General features: G+C 42.9%; 1 protein-coding gene across 5 annotated transcripts; it reads left to right on the top strand.

Annotated features, from left to right (window-relative positions):
- The first annotated feature begins 897 nt into the window (after positions 1-897).
- On the top strand, positions 898-17,733 carry LOC115373555 (pre-B-cell leukemia transcription factor 1-like). 5 transcript variants are annotated; one of them, XR_003929560.1, is made up of 9 exons: positions 898-2,178; positions 4,479-4,552; positions 10,724-10,968; positions 11,194-11,432; positions 11,577-11,712; positions 11,842-11,998; positions 12,164-12,267; positions 14,280-14,572; positions 17,060-17,117. XR_003929560.1 is itself a non-coding variant. In XM_030072059.1 (9 exons), the coding sequence occupies exons 1-9, from the start codon at positions 1,994-1,996 to the stop codon at positions 17,150-17,152; spliced, it is 1,320 nt and encodes a 439-aa protein (XP_029927919.1). In that variant the 5' UTR covers positions 899-1,993; the 3' UTR covers positions 17,153-17,733. The 5 variants fall into 5 exon arrangements, 4 of the variants coding, with proteins under 4 accessions (XP_029927919.1, XP_029928098.1, XP_029927990.1 ...); XM_030072059.1 differs by having other exon boundaries at positions 899-2,178; positions 14,486-14,572; positions 17,060-17,733; XM_030072130.1 differs by having other exon boundaries at positions 902-2,178; positions 11,242-11,432; positions 14,486-14,572; positions 17,060-17,733.
- Positions 17,734-18,766: the final 1,033 nt, after the last annotated feature.

Genomic DNA, 18,766 nt, shown 5'->3' with positions numbered 1-18,766 from the left:
GAAACTTTATTTTGAAAAAAAATTCCGCACGTAATTAAATTGAATTGCCCGATGTCATAATGAGTTCAAAGAGCACAAATAAGTACATATACATATATACATATAAGAGTTGTGTTGTTGTTATTGCCAGGAAGGGTTGTCACTTTTGTTTGAACCCAGTGGAGGATATAAACTGAAAAGCCGAATAGTAGATTTACAAGATTTACAAAAGTTTTTACCATTTGTTTGGTTCTTTTTTGCGCCTTCTTGTCTCTCCGCACAGAGTGCAGTGTAGACCACTGAAACTGATCAGTTTTCATGTTTTTTTTTTTTTTTTTTTTTTTTTTTTCCCTATTTTTCCATTTAAATTTCTTAGTTTGCCTTTCTTTCCTCTTTTGGAACATGTTCTTTATTACTAGCCACTCTCATTATTTTCTTGTGTTTTCCCCATGCTATGCTATTTTTTTTTTTTTTTTTTTGGGACAGTATTTGTCATTGGAGCAAAAATATAAATAGGAAATTCTGGACTGAATGGTATTATACAGTTACCTGGAAGAATTCTTCGGCAATAAAGTACACACACCCAAAAAAAAAAAAAAAAAAAAAAAAAAAAAAAAGAAAAAGAAAGAAAAAAAAAAAAAAAAGAAAAAAAAAAAAGAAAAGTTATTTGGTATTTGTATTGTGATTGAATCTTTGTGTGTTTTGGAAGTCCAGCATTCTGACTAAATATATGCTATATTTTAACCCTTATAAAATGTTGGCTATCCTTGCTATTCCTCGATAGTTTTCTTTCTTTCTTTCTTTACTCTAAGACTTACCTATTCCTCAGTAAATTCGCAACATGTTCGTCAACAACAGTGTTACTCTGAAAATAGTGACCGGAAGTGGCACGCTGCTTCCTCTGTCTGACTTGACGGCGGAGAGCCCAGCTTGCTCCGTGTGAGAACGATAATGTAGCTCTGGGAGGAGTGGAGCAGGAGGGGGAGAGAGCCGCGCACAGAAAGAAAACGGGAATAAGGAACAAGCAATAGTATAAACTGGGTCCTGCAGGAACTGGACAGAACCAGGCAGAACACGCTGGATGGACTTCCTCGTCATGATCTTTTCCAGTCCGTCTTTTAGGTGATTCCGTCGGTCGCACACTTTTAATGACCGTGCAGGTCTTTGGGACTTATGAATAATAGGGGAGCAGACGAAGACGGCAACCATAAAGCGGTCACGTTGGACGCTCTGTTCATTAGATAATAAGCTGGACCACTGTTCCTGCCATCGTTCAAAACGCAAGGCTAGCCTGTGGTTCATCTCCAGTGTTTTTCCCCTGGCGTTTGCAGACACTGCTATCTGGAAACAGGCCCGACAGTCTTCCAAAGCAGGAATGAGTTACATTTGTAACAAGCCAGTGTGGTAATTGTTGCCATTTCCTTGCTCGCAGAAAAGCCACTCTGCATCTCTTTTGTCGTTTGCATGGCTGGACGCACAGATACTCTACCTTTCTGCTCCTGTCGAAGCCTTTGCTGATCCTGGCCGGTCTCGTCTGCACAGTGGAAGAAACACCATGCTTATGTGCGCCCTCCTCATAATCCTACAGTAGTATCTTACAGTAGTGTCTTGTCAATCGTGCCCCCCCTCATGCCAAAGAAGGACCGTAGATCGTAGAGGCCTCATTCGCTTTGCCCTTGTCACTTTACTCAGGCAAGTCACTTTTTCTTTTTTTTTTTGTTCTTTCTTCTGTGTTATTCAGACCTGGATATGCGCTGGTGCCAGTAGCTCTAACTGAGCCCGACAGACAAGACTTCTCTATGATTTTTTTTTTTTTTTTTTTTGACATTTTTCTGACAACTTTCCAACCTCCCGGCGTTTGAAGTTGAAAGTGCACAGTTGCCAATAGGACCCCCTATCTTTCTCGTCTCCCTCCCCTCTCTCCCCTCTCTTCTTCAACACTGGGAGAACTGTCAGCTTTAGGCTGCCCCCTCCCAGCCACCCCAGTTGTCAAAACGACATTGTTGTTAAAGGTATGGAGGAACAGGCCCGCATTATGTCGGGTCTTATCGGACTAGCTGGACTGTCTCAGGGGGACGTGGTGGATCCCGACGCCGTGCGGAAGCAGCATAGCCTCGGACAGCCGCAGCAGGACATCGGTGACATCCTCCAGCAGATCATGGCCATCACAGACGAGAGTCTGGACGAGGCCCAGGCCAGGTAACAACACGGGAAGAACACGGCCTGCGGGGAGAGAGACAGAGAGAGTGAGAGCGCAAAATGTGTAAATGAGCCAGTAGAAAGAGTTTGGTGTGTGCCTGCTGAGTGGAAAATGATCATGGGATTCCCTTAATCTTAATCTTGCATGATCCACACACATACACGCACGCACAGTGATAGGCTATAAATAGGTGGGTAAACTGTGATAAAACAACATTAACAGAACAATTAAATAACAAAACAAACACAAAAAAAGCACAAAAGAGTAATTTGTGCTGTCCAATTGCAATCTCCCTTTTAAATCCTGGACTTAGTATAATAACTGTCACCCACTATGATGTCTATTATGATTTTAAGTATTAATGAACATTTAGTCCGGCCACCTAAAAGTTTGGTTAACTTTGTTCAGTAAAGCTAGGTGAAAGGAGTTGAGGTGGGATCAGGTGTACCCCGTGCTGTATCCCTGTCCCACACCCTCACACACACGGAGCCCTGCATCCCGCTGCCCTTCTCTGTATAAACACTCGTAACTTTCACTATCACCCAGCGGGCTAATTAAGTGCGATGAGTTTGCGAGCTGCCTCTGATTGATCGGCCATCATGCCATTAACGCAGAATAACGACAAAGGGGCCTGGAGAGATGAGCAGGAGGAGGAGGAGGGATGTAGGGCTAGGGGTGGGGGTAATCTTTCTCTTCCCACATTTGAAATGTAGATGGCCATTTGGGAGTCTGGTGGTGAGGGAGGTGTCAGCAGTTGGTGTGAAGCTGCTTATCGTTTGCAGGGTGAGGGGGTCGAATTTCACTTCGTTTGACCCCGATCAGCTGTAAATAGCCTCTGTGACCCAGTCCGTGCCCCTCCTCTCTCTCTCATACTCTCTCCCTCTCTCTCTCTCTCTCTCTCTCTCTCTCTCTCCACACACACACACACACACGCGCGCGCGCGCTCTAGTTCACAGGTGTTGAATCATGGAGTGATGTGTTGTTATGACATAATATTTGCCAGCCCGTAGTAAATCCTGACTGAACACCTGGCTCAAGGCTATGGTGGTTTCTTTCGGCATGTCTTCACTATATGATTCTGTTCCATATGATCTTTAATTTCTCACCAGTGGTGGGAAAAGTATCCAAATTCCTTCATAAAAATGGCACTGCTATACTGGAAAAAATACTCCCTGCATTCATAATTTCATTTTATTAAAGGTATCAAAGTATCAACAGTGAAATGTGTTTAAGATGAAAAGTCTGTGTGAAGAATGGGTCCCTACTGATTAGTCAACCTGTCAGAAGTATTTGAATGTTGTATGTTTACCTGCTGTATACTGCCATCTAGTTTACACTCTAATTACACCATTTCCCTCTGAAATGTTCTGTAATAGAAGTATAAAGTCACACAGAGTGGAAATATTTAAGTAAAGGGCCAGTACCTTACTCCCTCATGACACTCCCGGTCTGTTTTCAGAATTTATTTCAGTTCACTTCCCAAATCAGTAATTACAGTACAAAGTCAGCCAATAATCTTCATCCCGCTTTCTCTGGGACAACCTCTTCCAAATTTTCCATTAGATCCCGAGGACATCTCTGTTGGAACCATTTACCAGATCACATTAGAAGTTTCACCAGTCTAAACTTGTTTATGAGGTTAACTAGGCCTATGCTTTTCTTGTTGGACTAATTAAGCAATGCAGCATCACAACCACTCTCACTGTCTTAATATAGTCACCTTTCCTGGACACTTGGCAAAACTAATCAATGTCAAAGTTGTATGTAGGCAAAGCATTTTAGTAAACATACTTAGTTACATTCCACTTCTGTTTTTCACCAGTAGCATCACCTGGCAGGTTAAGTTAGGACACAAACACACACACCAGGTCTTGTTCTCTCTACAGGGCTTTGTGCAGAGTTCAGCCAGTTTTTCTAATGATGTCCATGAAAACACAGCTCTCCTCTCGTTTCCTCTCGTCTCCCCTTGTCTCCTCTCCTCTCCTTTCCTCTCTTCATTGAGGTGAATAAGTTCAGGTGGATTAGATAGTTATGTGCTCAGGCCTGTTTTCAGTCTAAAGGCTTAAACTCGTCTGGTGGCACACTTAACATACACCTCCCGAGGCCAGTCTGTTTAACACTGACTTGCTCTGTCTTTGTGTCTACGTGTGTATAATCTGGTGTTAGTGGTGTGTGTGTGTGTGTGTGTGTGTGTGTGTGTGTGTGTGTGTGCCTATATGAGTGTGTTTGTGTGTGTAGAGGGGTTCAGCATGATTCACAATCCCTTTCTCTGTCTCTCTGCTTGCATTTTCCATAAAAGGAAGCATGCATTAAACTGCCACAGAATGAAACCTGCCCTCTTCAGTGTGCTGTGCGAGATCAAAGAAAAGACAGGTGAGTTCCCCAAGCGACTGCAGCTTTTATCCCATCAATTAACACACACATTTATCACATATGGATAAACACGATTACTGTCTCTGCATGTCCAGGGATGTGGTTTAGGATAAACCCACCAAAATTCAGTTTACCCAGCTTTTTATTTGAGTTTACTTTATAGACAGACATAAATCTTAAATGCATAGCACACATCATACTAAGTATATCAAATTGATCGTAATTATATGAGGATGGAGCTTTTTTAAAAGGGAAAACTAAAATCAGATAAACACTTCTGAAAACACAGTGTTCATGTTGTTGTGTGAGGATCACAACATTTCAGAGAGAGAAAGAAGGGAGGCCAGAGGAGACAAGCAGATTGTGTGTAAGGCCAGTTGACCTTACTTAGCTTTCATTCATCCAGAGTTGTTTTTTCTTAATGCACTGTGTCTCTCTCTCCCCCTCCCTTGTGTGTCTCAGTCTCGTGCCCTTCGTTTTGTGATGGAATATATTAAAAGGAATCCTCTGTTGGCCGCCCTCACTTATTTGAATCCTCCTGTTGCCCTGTGGTTGAAAAGGCTAGAAACCCTTCCAAAAGGAGTGGTGCAAGCCGTGCTGTAATAGCAGAAACCTTTGAATGAGAAATGCACACGAGCAGCAGCATTGTCTGATCTGATTAACATTAGGAACGTATGCCAGCACTTGGGAGAGCATACACTGAATAAACTGAACAGTAGCAGAATTGTGACGCCGATTGTCACAGCAACTAAAGATTTTACACTTAATTATTAAAGTCTTTTTATTTCAGACTCAATGATCCTCATTCATTCCTGCTCTGACTCTGGTGTCATATGGAGTAGGGCTGAACAACTAATCAAAATATTATCGTGATAACAATATGGCCTGGCCAAGTGCAATATCCAAACTGTAGGGGGCGGCAGTCTTTTGTATATGCGTAAAATCTCTGGAAAAACACCATTAGAGATGAAGCCTGCTCTACAAATCATTCTCTAGCCATAAAAAAAGTTTGTTCAGTACAAACCCTAGCTCATTATTATCTTTTTAATAGTTTTTCAGTGAAAATGAAAATTATGTTCCAAAAATTCCAATTGAAATTGGGAATCCTATTATATTTGCAAAGTTTGTCCTCAAATGGAGAACAGATTCTTGACTTAAGGGTCCACAGTACTGCCAATTTTCTATTTCTTCTGGTAGTTTTCATTATAGATGTCTAATCAGGGCCTGTTTAGATACAAGACGATAGGTACTATGCAGTGAACTCACAAGTAGAATAAGATATAAAAAAAACAGGACTTATTCAGCATCAGGACAGAGATCCACTGATGTAGACGACCTCTTCTTCCTCTCAGAGCAGCACATAGAGAGGTGTGAGCCACACGGCAGCCCTGGTTATCACCTAATTCCATTCAATTACCTTGGAGAGGGGAAGCCTGAGGTTAGCTGCAGGAAGGATGCATAGTTTCCAAGGCAACTAGTTGTCTTACCCACTCATTGTCATTCACTTTGACTTTTTCACTGTCACAGTCTAAATTTACAATCCTGGTAGAAGACGTGGAGGGAGAAAGAGGCTGGGAGCACTGATGGAAAGTCTGGAGAGAGGGTTCAGAAAAATGAGGGAGCAGTCTGAAGATGAAAGAAAGTTTTTGTTCCGCTTCCCTCATCTCCTGTTGTGGTGTTGCGCCCATTTGACTACTACCATTCTGCTCATTAACTGGCACATTCCTCAGAGAAGAAACTGCTTTCTTGCTTGCCTTTTTTCTTTTTTCTAATTTTTTTTGTGCTTCTCTGCTTCCCTTGCTCTGATGGTTTTGAGACAGTCTTTTCTGTATTTAAAAAAAAAAAAAAAAAGATGGATGTTTAGGATGTAACTCTCCGCCAAGCAAGCTCTGTCTGCCTCCATCTCTCTCTGTTGTCATTGTCTCCCTTTTCTTCCTCTCTGTCCCAAGTTAGAGCCATTAAAAATAACTCCTCACATGACAGCGGTAGTCAAAAACACTGTTGTGTTCTGAGGATGTATACCCACCCCACCCCCAATACACACACACAAACACACACACACACACACACTCTCCCTCTGGATATATCTGTCCACTTTCCCATCATCCCATATCCGTGGATGTCTTTCCCTTCTTTCCGACCACTCTGTCACGGTATTCCCCATACAGCCCTCTATTTTTATCTTCCCCCTTTTTTGTCTACTTTTGAGAGTTTTCCAGGCGATCAAACAGGACTTCATTTTTTAGGGGCAAAGTGGCAGTAAGAAACAAACAAACAAGACGGCGGTAGGGACAGACAGCTGGAAACGGAGAGGCGGGAATGGGACAAGAAATAAAAAAATGAAAGGAGGAGACAATACAGAGTGAGAGAGAGAGAGAGAGAGAGACGGACAGATTGATGGATGAGTTGGAGGGAGAGGCAGTAATGGCTGTGTTTCATGGATTGGCAGACAGTTGATAATCTCCAGACCCCGAGTCCTGTCAGCCTTCACCGCTGAACACTCCTTCTCACTGGGGGGCAGTTGCCACCCACCGCCCCTGGTGGTGCTCAGGCTCGCTCTGCCAGCGCACCCTTCACCACAAGATGTCATGGACGGCAGCTCAGTCGACATCTCTTTCTCTCTCACGCTGTGTGTGTGTGTGTGTGTGTTGCTCTACAGAGTGGGCAGTCTGGGAGGCTGGCCCATGATCCAGACTAATTATGGATTAATTAAAATTAATGGGACCTGGCTCCCTCAAACATAGCAGTCTTTCTCTCACTCTCTCTCACTTTGTCACTGTCTTCTCTGTTGCTCTCTCCGCTTGTATATTTTTACCTCTGAACATAATTCACTGTTTTGCCCTTCTTTCTCTGTATCAGGCTGTATCCTTCATTCTCTTATGTTATTACCCTACTAGGGCTGAACAATTAATCAAAATATTATTGAAATGGCAGTATTGTCATATCCAAATTCTGTATTTGTATTCTCTGTATTCTCCAGATGTAAGAAAACATGTGTTTAGTACAGACCTCAGTAAAAATGACACCATCATTGTATTTTTTTCCAGAGAAAATGAAAACTATGATGCAAAAATGATCATTCCTACTAAAATTGTGAATCATGCCACAATCGCAATATCTGTCCATATAATTGCAATATTATTTTTTTACCGTAGTGTTCAGCCACACAGCAGTCTCAGTCAAACTTATGTTATGATGTAAAGGGAAGAGTTATTGGGTACTGACTGAAAGAGAGGCTGGAAGTGGAATAGTGAGAGACTAGGGTGGCAAAAAGGCTGTGACACTGGAAAATATGGAAGAAAAAATGAAGAAAGAGATGGCAGGGGGATGGGGAGCGGGGAGGTAGAGAGACTTCTCTATACAAGCTATAAACTGTAAGCTGTGCTAATCCCCCCCCTTCTCCCATACTTCCAAGAAACTGGAGGATCCTCTTTACAGTCTGTTATCTGCAGCCATGCACCACACACATTTGCTTTAGACTGTGCGCTGTGTGCGGTGTGTGTGTGTGTGCGTGTGTGCGTGTGTGTGCGTGTGTGCGTGTGTGCGTGCGTGTGTGCGTGCGCGTATGTATGAGTCAGTCCGGCTGCACAAGTGTGTATGGATTATAAACGTGTTTAGATTATATTGTAATCTGGTTAACCTGCCACACTAAGGTGTTAGGTGCAGCACACACACACCGGCAGTGTTAGATTTACTTTTGGGGGTTATGTAACGTGGTGCACATAATATGGGTTGGTAGGGTCACTGAGTGTTGGAGACACGAGTAATATTAGACGTGATCACATCAAGTATTAGTGTTCATGAGTGTGTATGTCTGTGTGTGTGCGTGTGTGTGTGTGTGTTCGCTGTAGAGAGTGGCGGGTAGCCAGATGTGGAGGCTGTCATAGCCCTCGTTGTGGGATTATAAATGTGAGACGATCCCTGGAACTACGCAGTAATTGCCACCTAATTTGCATAACTGTGCAAATTAATGACCTCTCAAATGAGCATTCATTTTTCACAGGGTCTTTAGTAGCTCCTTAAGAGCCGGCGTTAATTAACGGCTGTGTGTGTGCGAGCGTGCTTGTTTGTGCAAGCATGCTTCTGTGTGTGTGTGTGTGTGTGTGTGTGTGTGTGTGTGTGTGTGTGTTGTTTTTTTGGCTTGGGGATGCCAGGGAAAGCTGGCATCACTACCATAGCAACAGCTAGTGTTTTTCTTTCTATTCATTCTTCCTCCCCCTCGCTCTCCAGCACTGTCTCTCTCTCCCTGTCTCTCTCTTTTTGTCTCACTCTATCCTCTCCCCTCTCTCTCTCTCTCTCTCTCTCTCTCTCTTTCCTTGTTTTTGTGTGTGTGTGTCACCAGCCCCAGTATGCAGACTAACAGACGCTACTTAGACTTGATCTCCTTACACCCCTCGACAAACACTAGCACACAAACACAGCTATGGCGAAGTTTCCTCTGTCAGTGGGTGTTTGTATGATCAGTCCTCCGTCATCTGTAAAACAGTGTTTTCTGCGAAGTGTCTCATCTTGGCTAGTCTCTCTCTCTCTCTGTCTACTTGGGACGTTTTAATCCCCACAGAGTTGCTCTAGTGATACCAGGCTATGTTGCTAAAAGTTATGTTTTTGTAGGTTATTCTCATGTTTCAGTAACATTGCCTCATGAAGGCAATTAGTGACCATTGTCACATGTTGTCTAGGAATAGACTGGGCCAAGCCAAGTGTCTAGGTCATATGAGATTAGAAGCCCGGGCTTGTTTCTCGACTGGGCTCAGTGCCTAGCAGATAATGATTGACTTTGTTGAGATTGCTTTGGAAATTGAGTCTTTTTCCTTGGTTAATAACTTTCCTTTGTCTTTGTTCAAGGACACTCTAATGAGCGACAGAGAGAAAAAGTTAGAAGGAAAGAACAAAATGAGAGACGCTAAATGCAGTCTGGAAATGTGCCTCCTATGGGTCCTGTATTGTCAGATAGTGCTCTCTGCTGGCTGGCAAATGAACCACAGTTGCTCTGTAAAACATTAATGATGATGCCTAAAATCTGCTCAGTTTGCACAGAGTTGCAATAATAAGTGCTATTTTCTGTAATTGTCCTGTGTGCTGTTGCATGCGGTGTGTGAAAAATGTCAGTGGATTTTTAAATCTGAAAATACATCATTCAGATCCGACTGGAAACCAAACACAGGCATGTATCTGGCATCTTGTTGTTTGCTGTGATTCTTTAATTGTCCCATCACGAATGAGGTAGATGCTAGAGGTAGTTTTCCTTGTGATTGAATTCTACCAACATTTGCAACATTTATTCAATGAATGTGTGAAATGCTATAACACACTGACATGTTGAGTAGAGTATGCTGATTCAAGCTGCAAACAGGTTGGTGCACGTTGGCTAACTGGGGCCGCTGTGAAGCTTAATGTAGGCCTACACTTGTGCAGATTGTGCTGTCACTAATAAAAACGTTCATGAGCAGGCTTAATCTGTTCAGGCCTATTCCTAAATGTGTGCAACATCAATCATCGGTATCAAACTAACAATTAACAAAATTAGCTAAAGCACCACTGTGGCTGTCTGAAGAGCCTATAGGTATTGTGTCCCATAGCTTCATCTGAGCGGCAGGAATATTTTGGGGGGCTGACTGACTGATCTTACCGAGCAACCAACAGACTAGTTGTTGAAATTCACTATATTTAAACAATCCACTTATAAGCAGGTATAACACAGTTTTTGTACATGATGACAGAGGTTTGACTGAACATCAGGAGGTTGTTTGCACAAAGCTTGTGTTCTTCCTGCGCTGATGTTATTTAGTCAGTCCTTTTTGGTGAACTGGGGCTTCTTAATTCAGATAACAAACAATAAGAATACACAAAGTTGCTGTTCTATCTTGTTTTTCCTCAACTCTTTTCGACTACCACTTTCTTTCACTGCCATATCCCACTCTCTTTCCAGAGCCATTATGAAGAAAGATGTGCTCCTGTTAGTATGTTCAGTAAACTTAATGCTGCTATGCAACAACACCAGCAAGTAAGCAGGACTACTGTTGTTAAACATCAAAGTTTAGTACCAAAGAGTAAAGAAGTAAGGGAAGCTCAAGCAACAAGCGTTTGCCCTGCTGAAATGTCCTTGACTTGGCTTGGCTATGCCATGCTTGATGTGGCCATGACACTCTCCCTCTTCTCCCACATCCACAGTCCTTAGTATCCGAGGCATCCAAGAAGAGGACCCACCAGACCCACAGATCATGCGACTGGACAACATGCTATTAGCAGAGGGGGTTTCGGGTCCAGAGAAAGGTGGAGCCTCTGCAGCGGCGGCAGCAGTTGCCGCTGCAGCCGGAGGGTCACCTAGCGACGGGAGCATAGAGCATTCAGACTACAGAGCCAAACTAGCCCAGATACGACAGATCTACCACGCTGAACTGGAGAAATATGAACAGGTAGCCGGTGTCACTCTAGCAATAAACAAGAAGCTGTGCTTTACAATGCGTGTATCAGTTATTTTGAAATACCTCTCCACATAACTCAGCCTATCAGAACTCAGGGCCAGAACAACCCATTTTATGATGAAAATTTTTGTCTTCAGGATGCTGAGGAAAGCTGGCATCACTGAGTGACTATTTGTTTTCTCTCTCTCTTTCTCTTTCTCTCACATATACACACAGATTCACACCTCAACCTCTCTCACCACTTGTATTCCCCTCCTTTCACAGGCATGCAGTGAGTTCACCAACCATGTTATGAACCTGCTGAGGGAACAGTCCCGTACCCGACCCATCTCACCCAAAGAAATTGAGCGCATGGTGGGAATCATCCACCGCAAGTTCAGCTCCATCCAGATGCAGCTTAAACAGAGCACCTGTGAAGCCGTCATGATCCTACGTTCCAGGTTCCTGGATGCCAGGTTGGTTTGTGTCTCTGTCTGTCTCTCTCTGTCTGGGCTTGAGATCTTGTCTGCCAGTCTCTGTGTGACAGTGCGCTCGCAGCTTTCTGAAAGAAGTGTCTGCTTATGTCTGAGGGTTTACTGATGCAATCTCTCATCTGTCAGGCGGAAGCGTCGAAATTTCAACAAGCAAGCGACAGAGGTATTGAATCAGTATTTTTACTCCCACCTCGCCAACCCCTACCCCAGTGAGGAGGCCAAAGAGGAGCTGGCCAAGAAGTGTGCCATCACTGTGTCTCAGGTCAGGACCCAGGGGTCAAGGGTCAGACTGGGGGGTCAAAAGGGACTTGACGACATACAAAGCAAGTTCAGTTTTGGGTTTGTTTTGACTCTCTTTCTACATTTTTCACACCATCACTCTGTCTCCCAGGTGTCTAACTGGTTTGGTAACAAGAGGATTCGGTATAAGAAGAACATTGGAAAGTTCCAGGAAGAGGCTAACCTGTATGCTATGAAGACAGCTGTGGATGCAGCGAGTGTATCTTCGCAGGCTAGCCAAGCCAACTCGCCAGCCACACCAAACTCAGGTACACACACACACACACACACACACACACACACACACACACGCACATTCCCTCTGCCGGTGTATAAATCCAAATCAAAGTCCTTTTCCCTGGGGACGGGGCTATATCACCTGCGTCTCACCACAGCTGCCTCTCTCCTGATTGGCTGAATATCACATTCTGCAGGCTCGTCGGGCTCCTACAGTCGGCCCAGCACAGGTTGTGCCCACTTGAGTTTGAACTCAGCCAGTGGGGTGGGATTATTTCTCAACCCCTCAGTGCAGCCTCAGGTAGGACTGCAGTGAGGTCCCTTCCCTTCAGTGAGCCTCCTAGACCAGCCTTCCCTCAGTCACCACTTCACTATATGTGTTTGTTATACCTCCGTGCGTCTAGCTCCTCTTCCCCCTGCCTCTTCTGTCCCACAGCTCTTCCCAAAGCCTACACTTCTATCCCTTTTACACCGCAGGGACTGTACTGGGAGGTCAGGAGCACATTCAAAGTGCTTTTTCCTATGTTGTCGGTGGTGTAGACCAGACACCTCCTCTTCATTTGCATAATGCATAATGACACCTCGTCCTCATTTGCTCTTATCTGGGTGCAGTGAAAATGTGAGCACAGGCAAGGTTTGAGTACTTGCCTTGTCCCTGGAATCTTCTTCCAAGTGCAAGCCATAGGAACTTTGATCCAAGAACTTTGTGGTGGAGAAGTGCCCAATGCTGACGCCTTAAGCTTGGTTCATGATTCCTGCGGACATGGACACAACCAGGAGCGCTGGGCCAATGTGGAGCCACACAGCCAGGCAGGCTGGCAGGTCATGAGGGGCAGGAGCGTGTTTATACACCAGCTGAAAGTTGGAACAATGTGGACAGCAGCTGCGATGGCCCACACGTGCCTCCTGCAATGACTGGCTGCGCCGAGAAATGGAAAGGATGTGGCCTGGGAGGCAGTAATGAAGATTTTTGCCAAGGAATTGTTTACTTTGGAAGGAAGGAAGAGGGAAGAGCTTCAAGAAATTGAAATGCCCAAGACTTGCAGACGCTGCACACACCCCTGGTTGTGTCTGTGTCTGCAAAAAGCAGGAACAAAGCTTTATGGTCCTATGAATTCTTCAAGTCAAACCTTACTGCTACCTAGTCTAGGAGGAGGTACATTGTAAGCCAGTAAAAAATCTTTCAAAGCTGAGACCAGGTGGAGTTGTTTCAGATTTTGTGAAGGTGTAGGGGAACAGCTATACTGAGTGTAATGCCCTCGTGCCCTCCTCCACTTTCTCTGGCTTTGCTCCTCTGGAAGCCCTCACTGGAAGGGTGTAGTTTGACCTGCTCCATACTTTTCCTGGCTTCATCTAAAGGACTGACCACACTTTAGAGTCCCTATTCCCCATTCCTATCTGTTATTTTACCTTTGTTAAAATAATAACTGTTATTTTACTGTTGGTAAAATAACAGTCAATGTTTGGCAAAATAATAAACCCTAAATAAATTTTTTTTTGTACAGGTACCCACTGCTCTTCTATAGCGCAGTAACAAACTGTAACATAAACCTACACTACACAGGACACGTTTTTTACTAATTCTGATCTAGTGCCTTAGTTCATCTTGGTGATTGTCACACCGGAGATGCAGAAAATTAAGATTTGGCCATAGTCTTCAATAGTGCACATGCACAAGTGTCCAGAAAGTATTATTTCAGTACTGAAATAATACTTATAATAAATAATAATAAACACCTACCTTTTCGCTCTAGCCTTTAACTAGCTCCCATTTTATTCCAACTGTGTTGTCTTTTATTGTTTTATTTGCATCTTATGTTTTATTTCAAAGTTTTTGCCTTTAGCCTTTTCCTTTTTTAATTCCACCCTGTGCTGTTTTATTCTTTTTAATGTTTTATTTAATGTGTTTCAAATGTTCCTCTTTTTATTGTGAAGCACTTTGAGCTGCAATTCTTGTATGAAAGGTTCTATACAAATAAAGTTTTATTATTATTATTATTATTATTATTATTTCTGTAATACAGCCTTTCAAATTGTGGATCCATTTCTTACAAGCTGTATGAATATTAGGCTCCCTGTTTTGTGTATAACTTTGCTAGGAGGTCACAGCAAACCCAGACAGAACATAATGGTTTAGACAAAAATAGGAGAGAGCTAACTGGGTGAAAGTCACTTAAAGGAGTTCTAGAGACCTCTTTGTTCACCTTGCAAAGGAGTGTGTTCGCTCATGTGAGAGATAAGGTCACCTTTTCAATTCCATACATATTGGAAATGAATGGAGCTCTTGATATTGTTTTTGATTTTTTTTCCCAGCCCCAAGTTTTCCTTGACCTCCTGCATTCGTGTTACCTTCTTAGTCCCCTGTTTGAAGACCCCAATAGCATTTTGGCCTTTAGAAAGGTTGTCTGAGGCTTTGCTTCTTTGTGGTTGTGTGTGTGTGTGTGTGCCTATGTATGTATATGTGTATGTATGTCTGCGTGTGATGTCTGTACATGACGTGTCCCCTGCTCACCCCACAGGAGGATACCCAGCCCCGTGTTACACTCCTGACGGGAGGTTATGAGGACCTGCCTGGAGGAACTCTCTTCCCCCCTCACTGTCTCCATGTGAGTAGCCATGGTTACACACTGTTACTATAGTAACACACTCTCCAAGTGAGTAGCCATGGTAACAGGCTCTCCCTGTGGCAGCATGGTGTATGGGGCACACCTTTCATAGACGCCAATGATGTAGTTTCTTTATAACTTACGGTACCACATTACCCCTCTGAATGCCACTGGTGTTGAGCATTAAAGGAAAAATACACCCTAAAACACTTTAACACGGGTAGAAAACAAAAGCTGTTGGAAAGATGCCATGCATTTCAGGGTTCAGCCTCTTGTTTGGTGGTGTATTTATCTTACTCCTGTGGATAACTGGCCAAATGTAGATGATGTGATGTAACATTTAGATACTTCAAAGGCAGCTACAATGGAATTTGATGGCAGAAAAAAATCAGCTATCTGAAATTTAAATGTCATAGGTCAGGATTTGGCTGTCAATCACTTAGAATCAAAAGCCAGAGCTTCTTTAAAGTCTTTTAGCATCAGTTTTCAATAATCATAAAGAGCCAAAACTGTCATGGAGAAAGAAGGGACTATTTCCTCCACTGACAGTAGCCTCAACAGACCAGAATGCAGTGTAGCCACAACACAGCTTGTGTACTGCATAAGTGCAGCTGTGATCACAGACACACCACAATGTTAAAGCTGTGCACAGACTTCCAGTGAAGCCACTGCTGTTATGAAGACCCCCAGAACTAGTTTCCAGTTTGCCTATCACCACCTGTCAGCAATTGGTCAACACATTGGGTATATCAAAGAGGAATCGAGCCAAGGATGTAAGTTAAAATGCCTTTATTGGTTTGGATATCACCACACCTATCCCAGGGTCTGGCTGAGGAAGGCCCGGTAACTTACATCCTTGGCTCAATGTGGGTGAAGCCCACGGGTCTCCTCTTCTGAAACTTAACGTCTGTTTGACTTCAGGAGCACCTTGCATTCACCTGGAGTTTAGTACCTAAAATCTGTGAGCACCTAGTATTTTTTCTTTTTGCCTGAAACTCTTCTTTTCATTGTGATGATATATTTAAGCCGGCACTGGCATTGCACCACATTGCAGGAAATATATTGCGAAGAATGTCCTCACCAGTGTCTCCCTGTGTTGTAATAGTGACTTTGCCAGAAGCCTCTTATCTAGGCACATTTACGTTTGGCTAGCAAATGACACTTATGTGCCCATATACCTATCTTTGATAGACCGCAACAAATTCACACCTCTTTCCTAAGGTTGTCAAAATTCATTTTAGGTACTGTAACCAGAATCAGAATCAGAATCAGACAACTTTATTTATCCCCTAGGGGCAATCCGGTTTAGCGGTGTACCCAGATTATGCATAAAAACAAGAAAAGAGAAACAGACAAAAACAGACCCATACCAGGCAGGGACAGTCAGTGTATGGCACAGATACACAACAGGCAATAGTAAATGGACCATAAAAATGTGAAAATAAATAAATAAATACATGATAATAAATACAATAATAATAAATATAGTAGTGTAACCTCAACAGGTCATTCAATACACAGTGCACAGTGAGCTTGGTGCAGTCCAACACAAGCTCCAACAAAAATGGAGTAGCCTACATTTTTTGTTCATTCCACATTCTACCATTGAGGTTCAGCAGCCTGATGGCACAAGGAATGAAAGATTTAGACAGACGATTTGTTTTCACAAATGGCACCGTAAACCGACGGCCTGACGGCATTAAGATGAAGTCGGAGGACAGGATATGGTCAGGTAGGGAAACTATTCCTCTTGCTTTTTTGACCACCTGCCTCTCCCACAAGGAACACAAGTCTCTTTGGCGAGTGCCAATTATCTTGGAGCAAATCTTCACAATGTTGTAGAGGCGGTTCTTGTCCTTGACAGAGAGGCCCCCAAACCAGCAAATAAAAGAGAATGTTAAGATACTTTCAATAAAGGACTGATAAAAAATACATAAAATTTCCTTACAAACATTGAAGGAGTTTAGCCTCCTTAACAGGTGAACCCTCTGTTGGCTTCGCTTCACAATGCTCTCTGTATTAATATCAAACCTCAGTTTAGAGTCAAACACAGTTCCTAAGTATTTATATGTATCAACAATTTCAACATTGTCACCATGGATAGTACTTAATTCTAATTTTCCACAGTTCCTCCTAAAGTCAATAACAAGTTCTTTTGTCTTCGACACATTAAGGTCAAGGAAGTTTTCGTCGCACCAGTTGACAAAGTCAGGGAGGGCGCTACCATGGTCAGACTCTGATCCTTGAAGAAGAGATAAAAGTGCTGTATCATTAGAAAATTTCACTAAATAGCTCCAATGAAATGAAGTGGAAGTACAATAGATCAGGCGAGTTGATAGAAAGTGGATAAAACAAAAAAGTAAATCGCAACACTCCATCACAAAATAACTCCTGGAATGCATTAAACATCACAGATTTGAAACAGTGTAACAGGATCTAAAGTGATTTTTCCTGTCTCTCTCTCTCTCTCTCCCTCTCTCTCCCCAGGTTGATGATGGCTGGCAGGACAGCGCTGACCCCGCCTCCCTCACCCCCCCGCCCAGGGCACCAGGCAGCGTGCACTCTGACACCTCCAACTGAGGCTGTACCTTCCCATTCCTGATTTTGTCCCCTCACCCTGCTGCCCTGTGCTGTTCCTTACACTAACACGAACCCAAGCTGTAGTCAGACCTCGTCAAGCCCAGCAACAAACGGTCACTCCCAAAAGTCCCCGGTCTTTTACCCCTTTCACAAGTTAGTCCATGTCTTGGCACCACTATCCTTTTTCTTCTTTTTATAATCACTCACCATGTTTTTTCTTCTCTCATTTTTTAAAAGATAAATCTAGTGACTGATGTAGAGAGGATTTTTTCTAATACTGTTTCACTACAACAGGGCGCCTGCCTGTGCGTGGCCTGGAGCCAGATGTGGATTCATCATTTTATTTCAAAGAATGAAAAAAAATGGTTTTAATGGAAAAAAGGCAAAAAATAAATAATATGTTACTTGTCTTCCATGCATGTAGTCCTTTTTAGATGTTTAGCTATGATTGTATTTTTCTTTTTTCTTGGACTTTTTTTTAAAAAAGGTTGCTACAGAGAAAAATGTATAGGTACAACAAAAACTTCTAAATGGCAGAAATAACCAAAAATAAATAAACACATTGTATGTCAGTTATTACATTTTTGTATCCTGTGGTGGTGTTGTTTCGGATTGAATTGAATTCTCATTTGTTTACATCTCTACTCTGTAAATGGAGAAATCTATGTCTGCATCATGGATGTGTAAAGACAGCATTTGGCACTGGGAAAAAGTATTTGGGGTTTAGCCCCAAATGCCCAGGCGTGGTGACGGCTATGCCAGGACAGCACAGCAACTATGTAACATTAGGAAATCCTCACTATCTATGATCACAGCAGCACTCATAGATATACAGGGTATGCGCCAGAGTTCACTTCTCTGCTCTGATAACACACTGCAGATCGTCTGGGTGCTGCACTTCCACCTTTTGCAGTCCGTCAACATAACAGGAAGAATAACTTTAGAAACCTGACTTTTGCAGCTTTTCAACAATAAATACTCAACATTGCACCACCGAGGGTTATCAGCAACCCACCTGCCAAGTTGGAATTTGATCATGACTTTGTGATCATGTAATTTTATACACTAGATTAACAATGTACTTGCCCATTTTGTCTCAGCACACTATTTTCAATTCCTGGTGGAAAAAGGTTGAGTTGAAACCGCTCTGTCAAGTTGAGACCTGTTTAGTTGCCACATTACAATGTGACCCCAGGATTAGGTAAATGTGGAGTGGAAATTAAAGCGCCACTTTAATTTCTGAGTTTGATAGTAGCATTTAAATGCCATGCTTATTTTGTTGGTTGTAGTGCCAGTGCTTAGAATTCCCTACATAACTAAAACGATACAGCCAGTGCATGATTTTAGAGATATCATCAGTTGTATCTTAAAATATTACAGATACTGCATTATTTAAGACATAGCACTGGCAATATCTTTTATTGAATAAAAATAGAGGGGTGGGTGGGTCGAGGGGGTCATGTGATGGGTTGTAAAAGGCTCTAGGACAAGGGCGCATTCAGAGTGATGGCATACGTTTAGTCTTTCTTGTAGTATCAAAAATATGTGCTATGTGCAATATATGTATATACAACATTTCCAATATTATTCAACCCCCCAAAAACGACAGGTCAC

This window comes from Myripristis murdjan, chromosome 1 (assembly GCF_902150065.1).
Source record: "Myripristis murdjan chromosome 1, fMyrMur1.1, whole genome shotgun sequence".
NCBI classification, from domain to species: Eukaryota; Metazoa; Chordata; class Actinopteri; order Holocentriformes; family Holocentridae; genus Myripristis; species Myripristis murdjan.
The sequence above is the reverse complement of the archived record's forward strand: the minus strand, read 5'-3'. Positions and strand labels throughout refer to the sequence as shown.

Coding starts and splice junctions, on each gene's coding strand:
- LOC115373555 (XM_030072059.1), top strand. CDS start 1,994: ATGGAGGAACAGGCCCGCATTATGTCGGGTCTTATCGGACTAGCTGGA. Junction 12,268..14,485: donor ACCCCTCAGTGCAGCCTCAG/GTAGGACTGCAG, acceptor CTCACCCCACAG/GAGGATACCCAGCCCCGTGT. Junction 14,573..17,059: donor TCCCCCCTCACTGTCTCCAT/GTGAGTAGCCAT, acceptor CTCTCTCCCCAG/GTTGATGATGGCTGGCAGGA.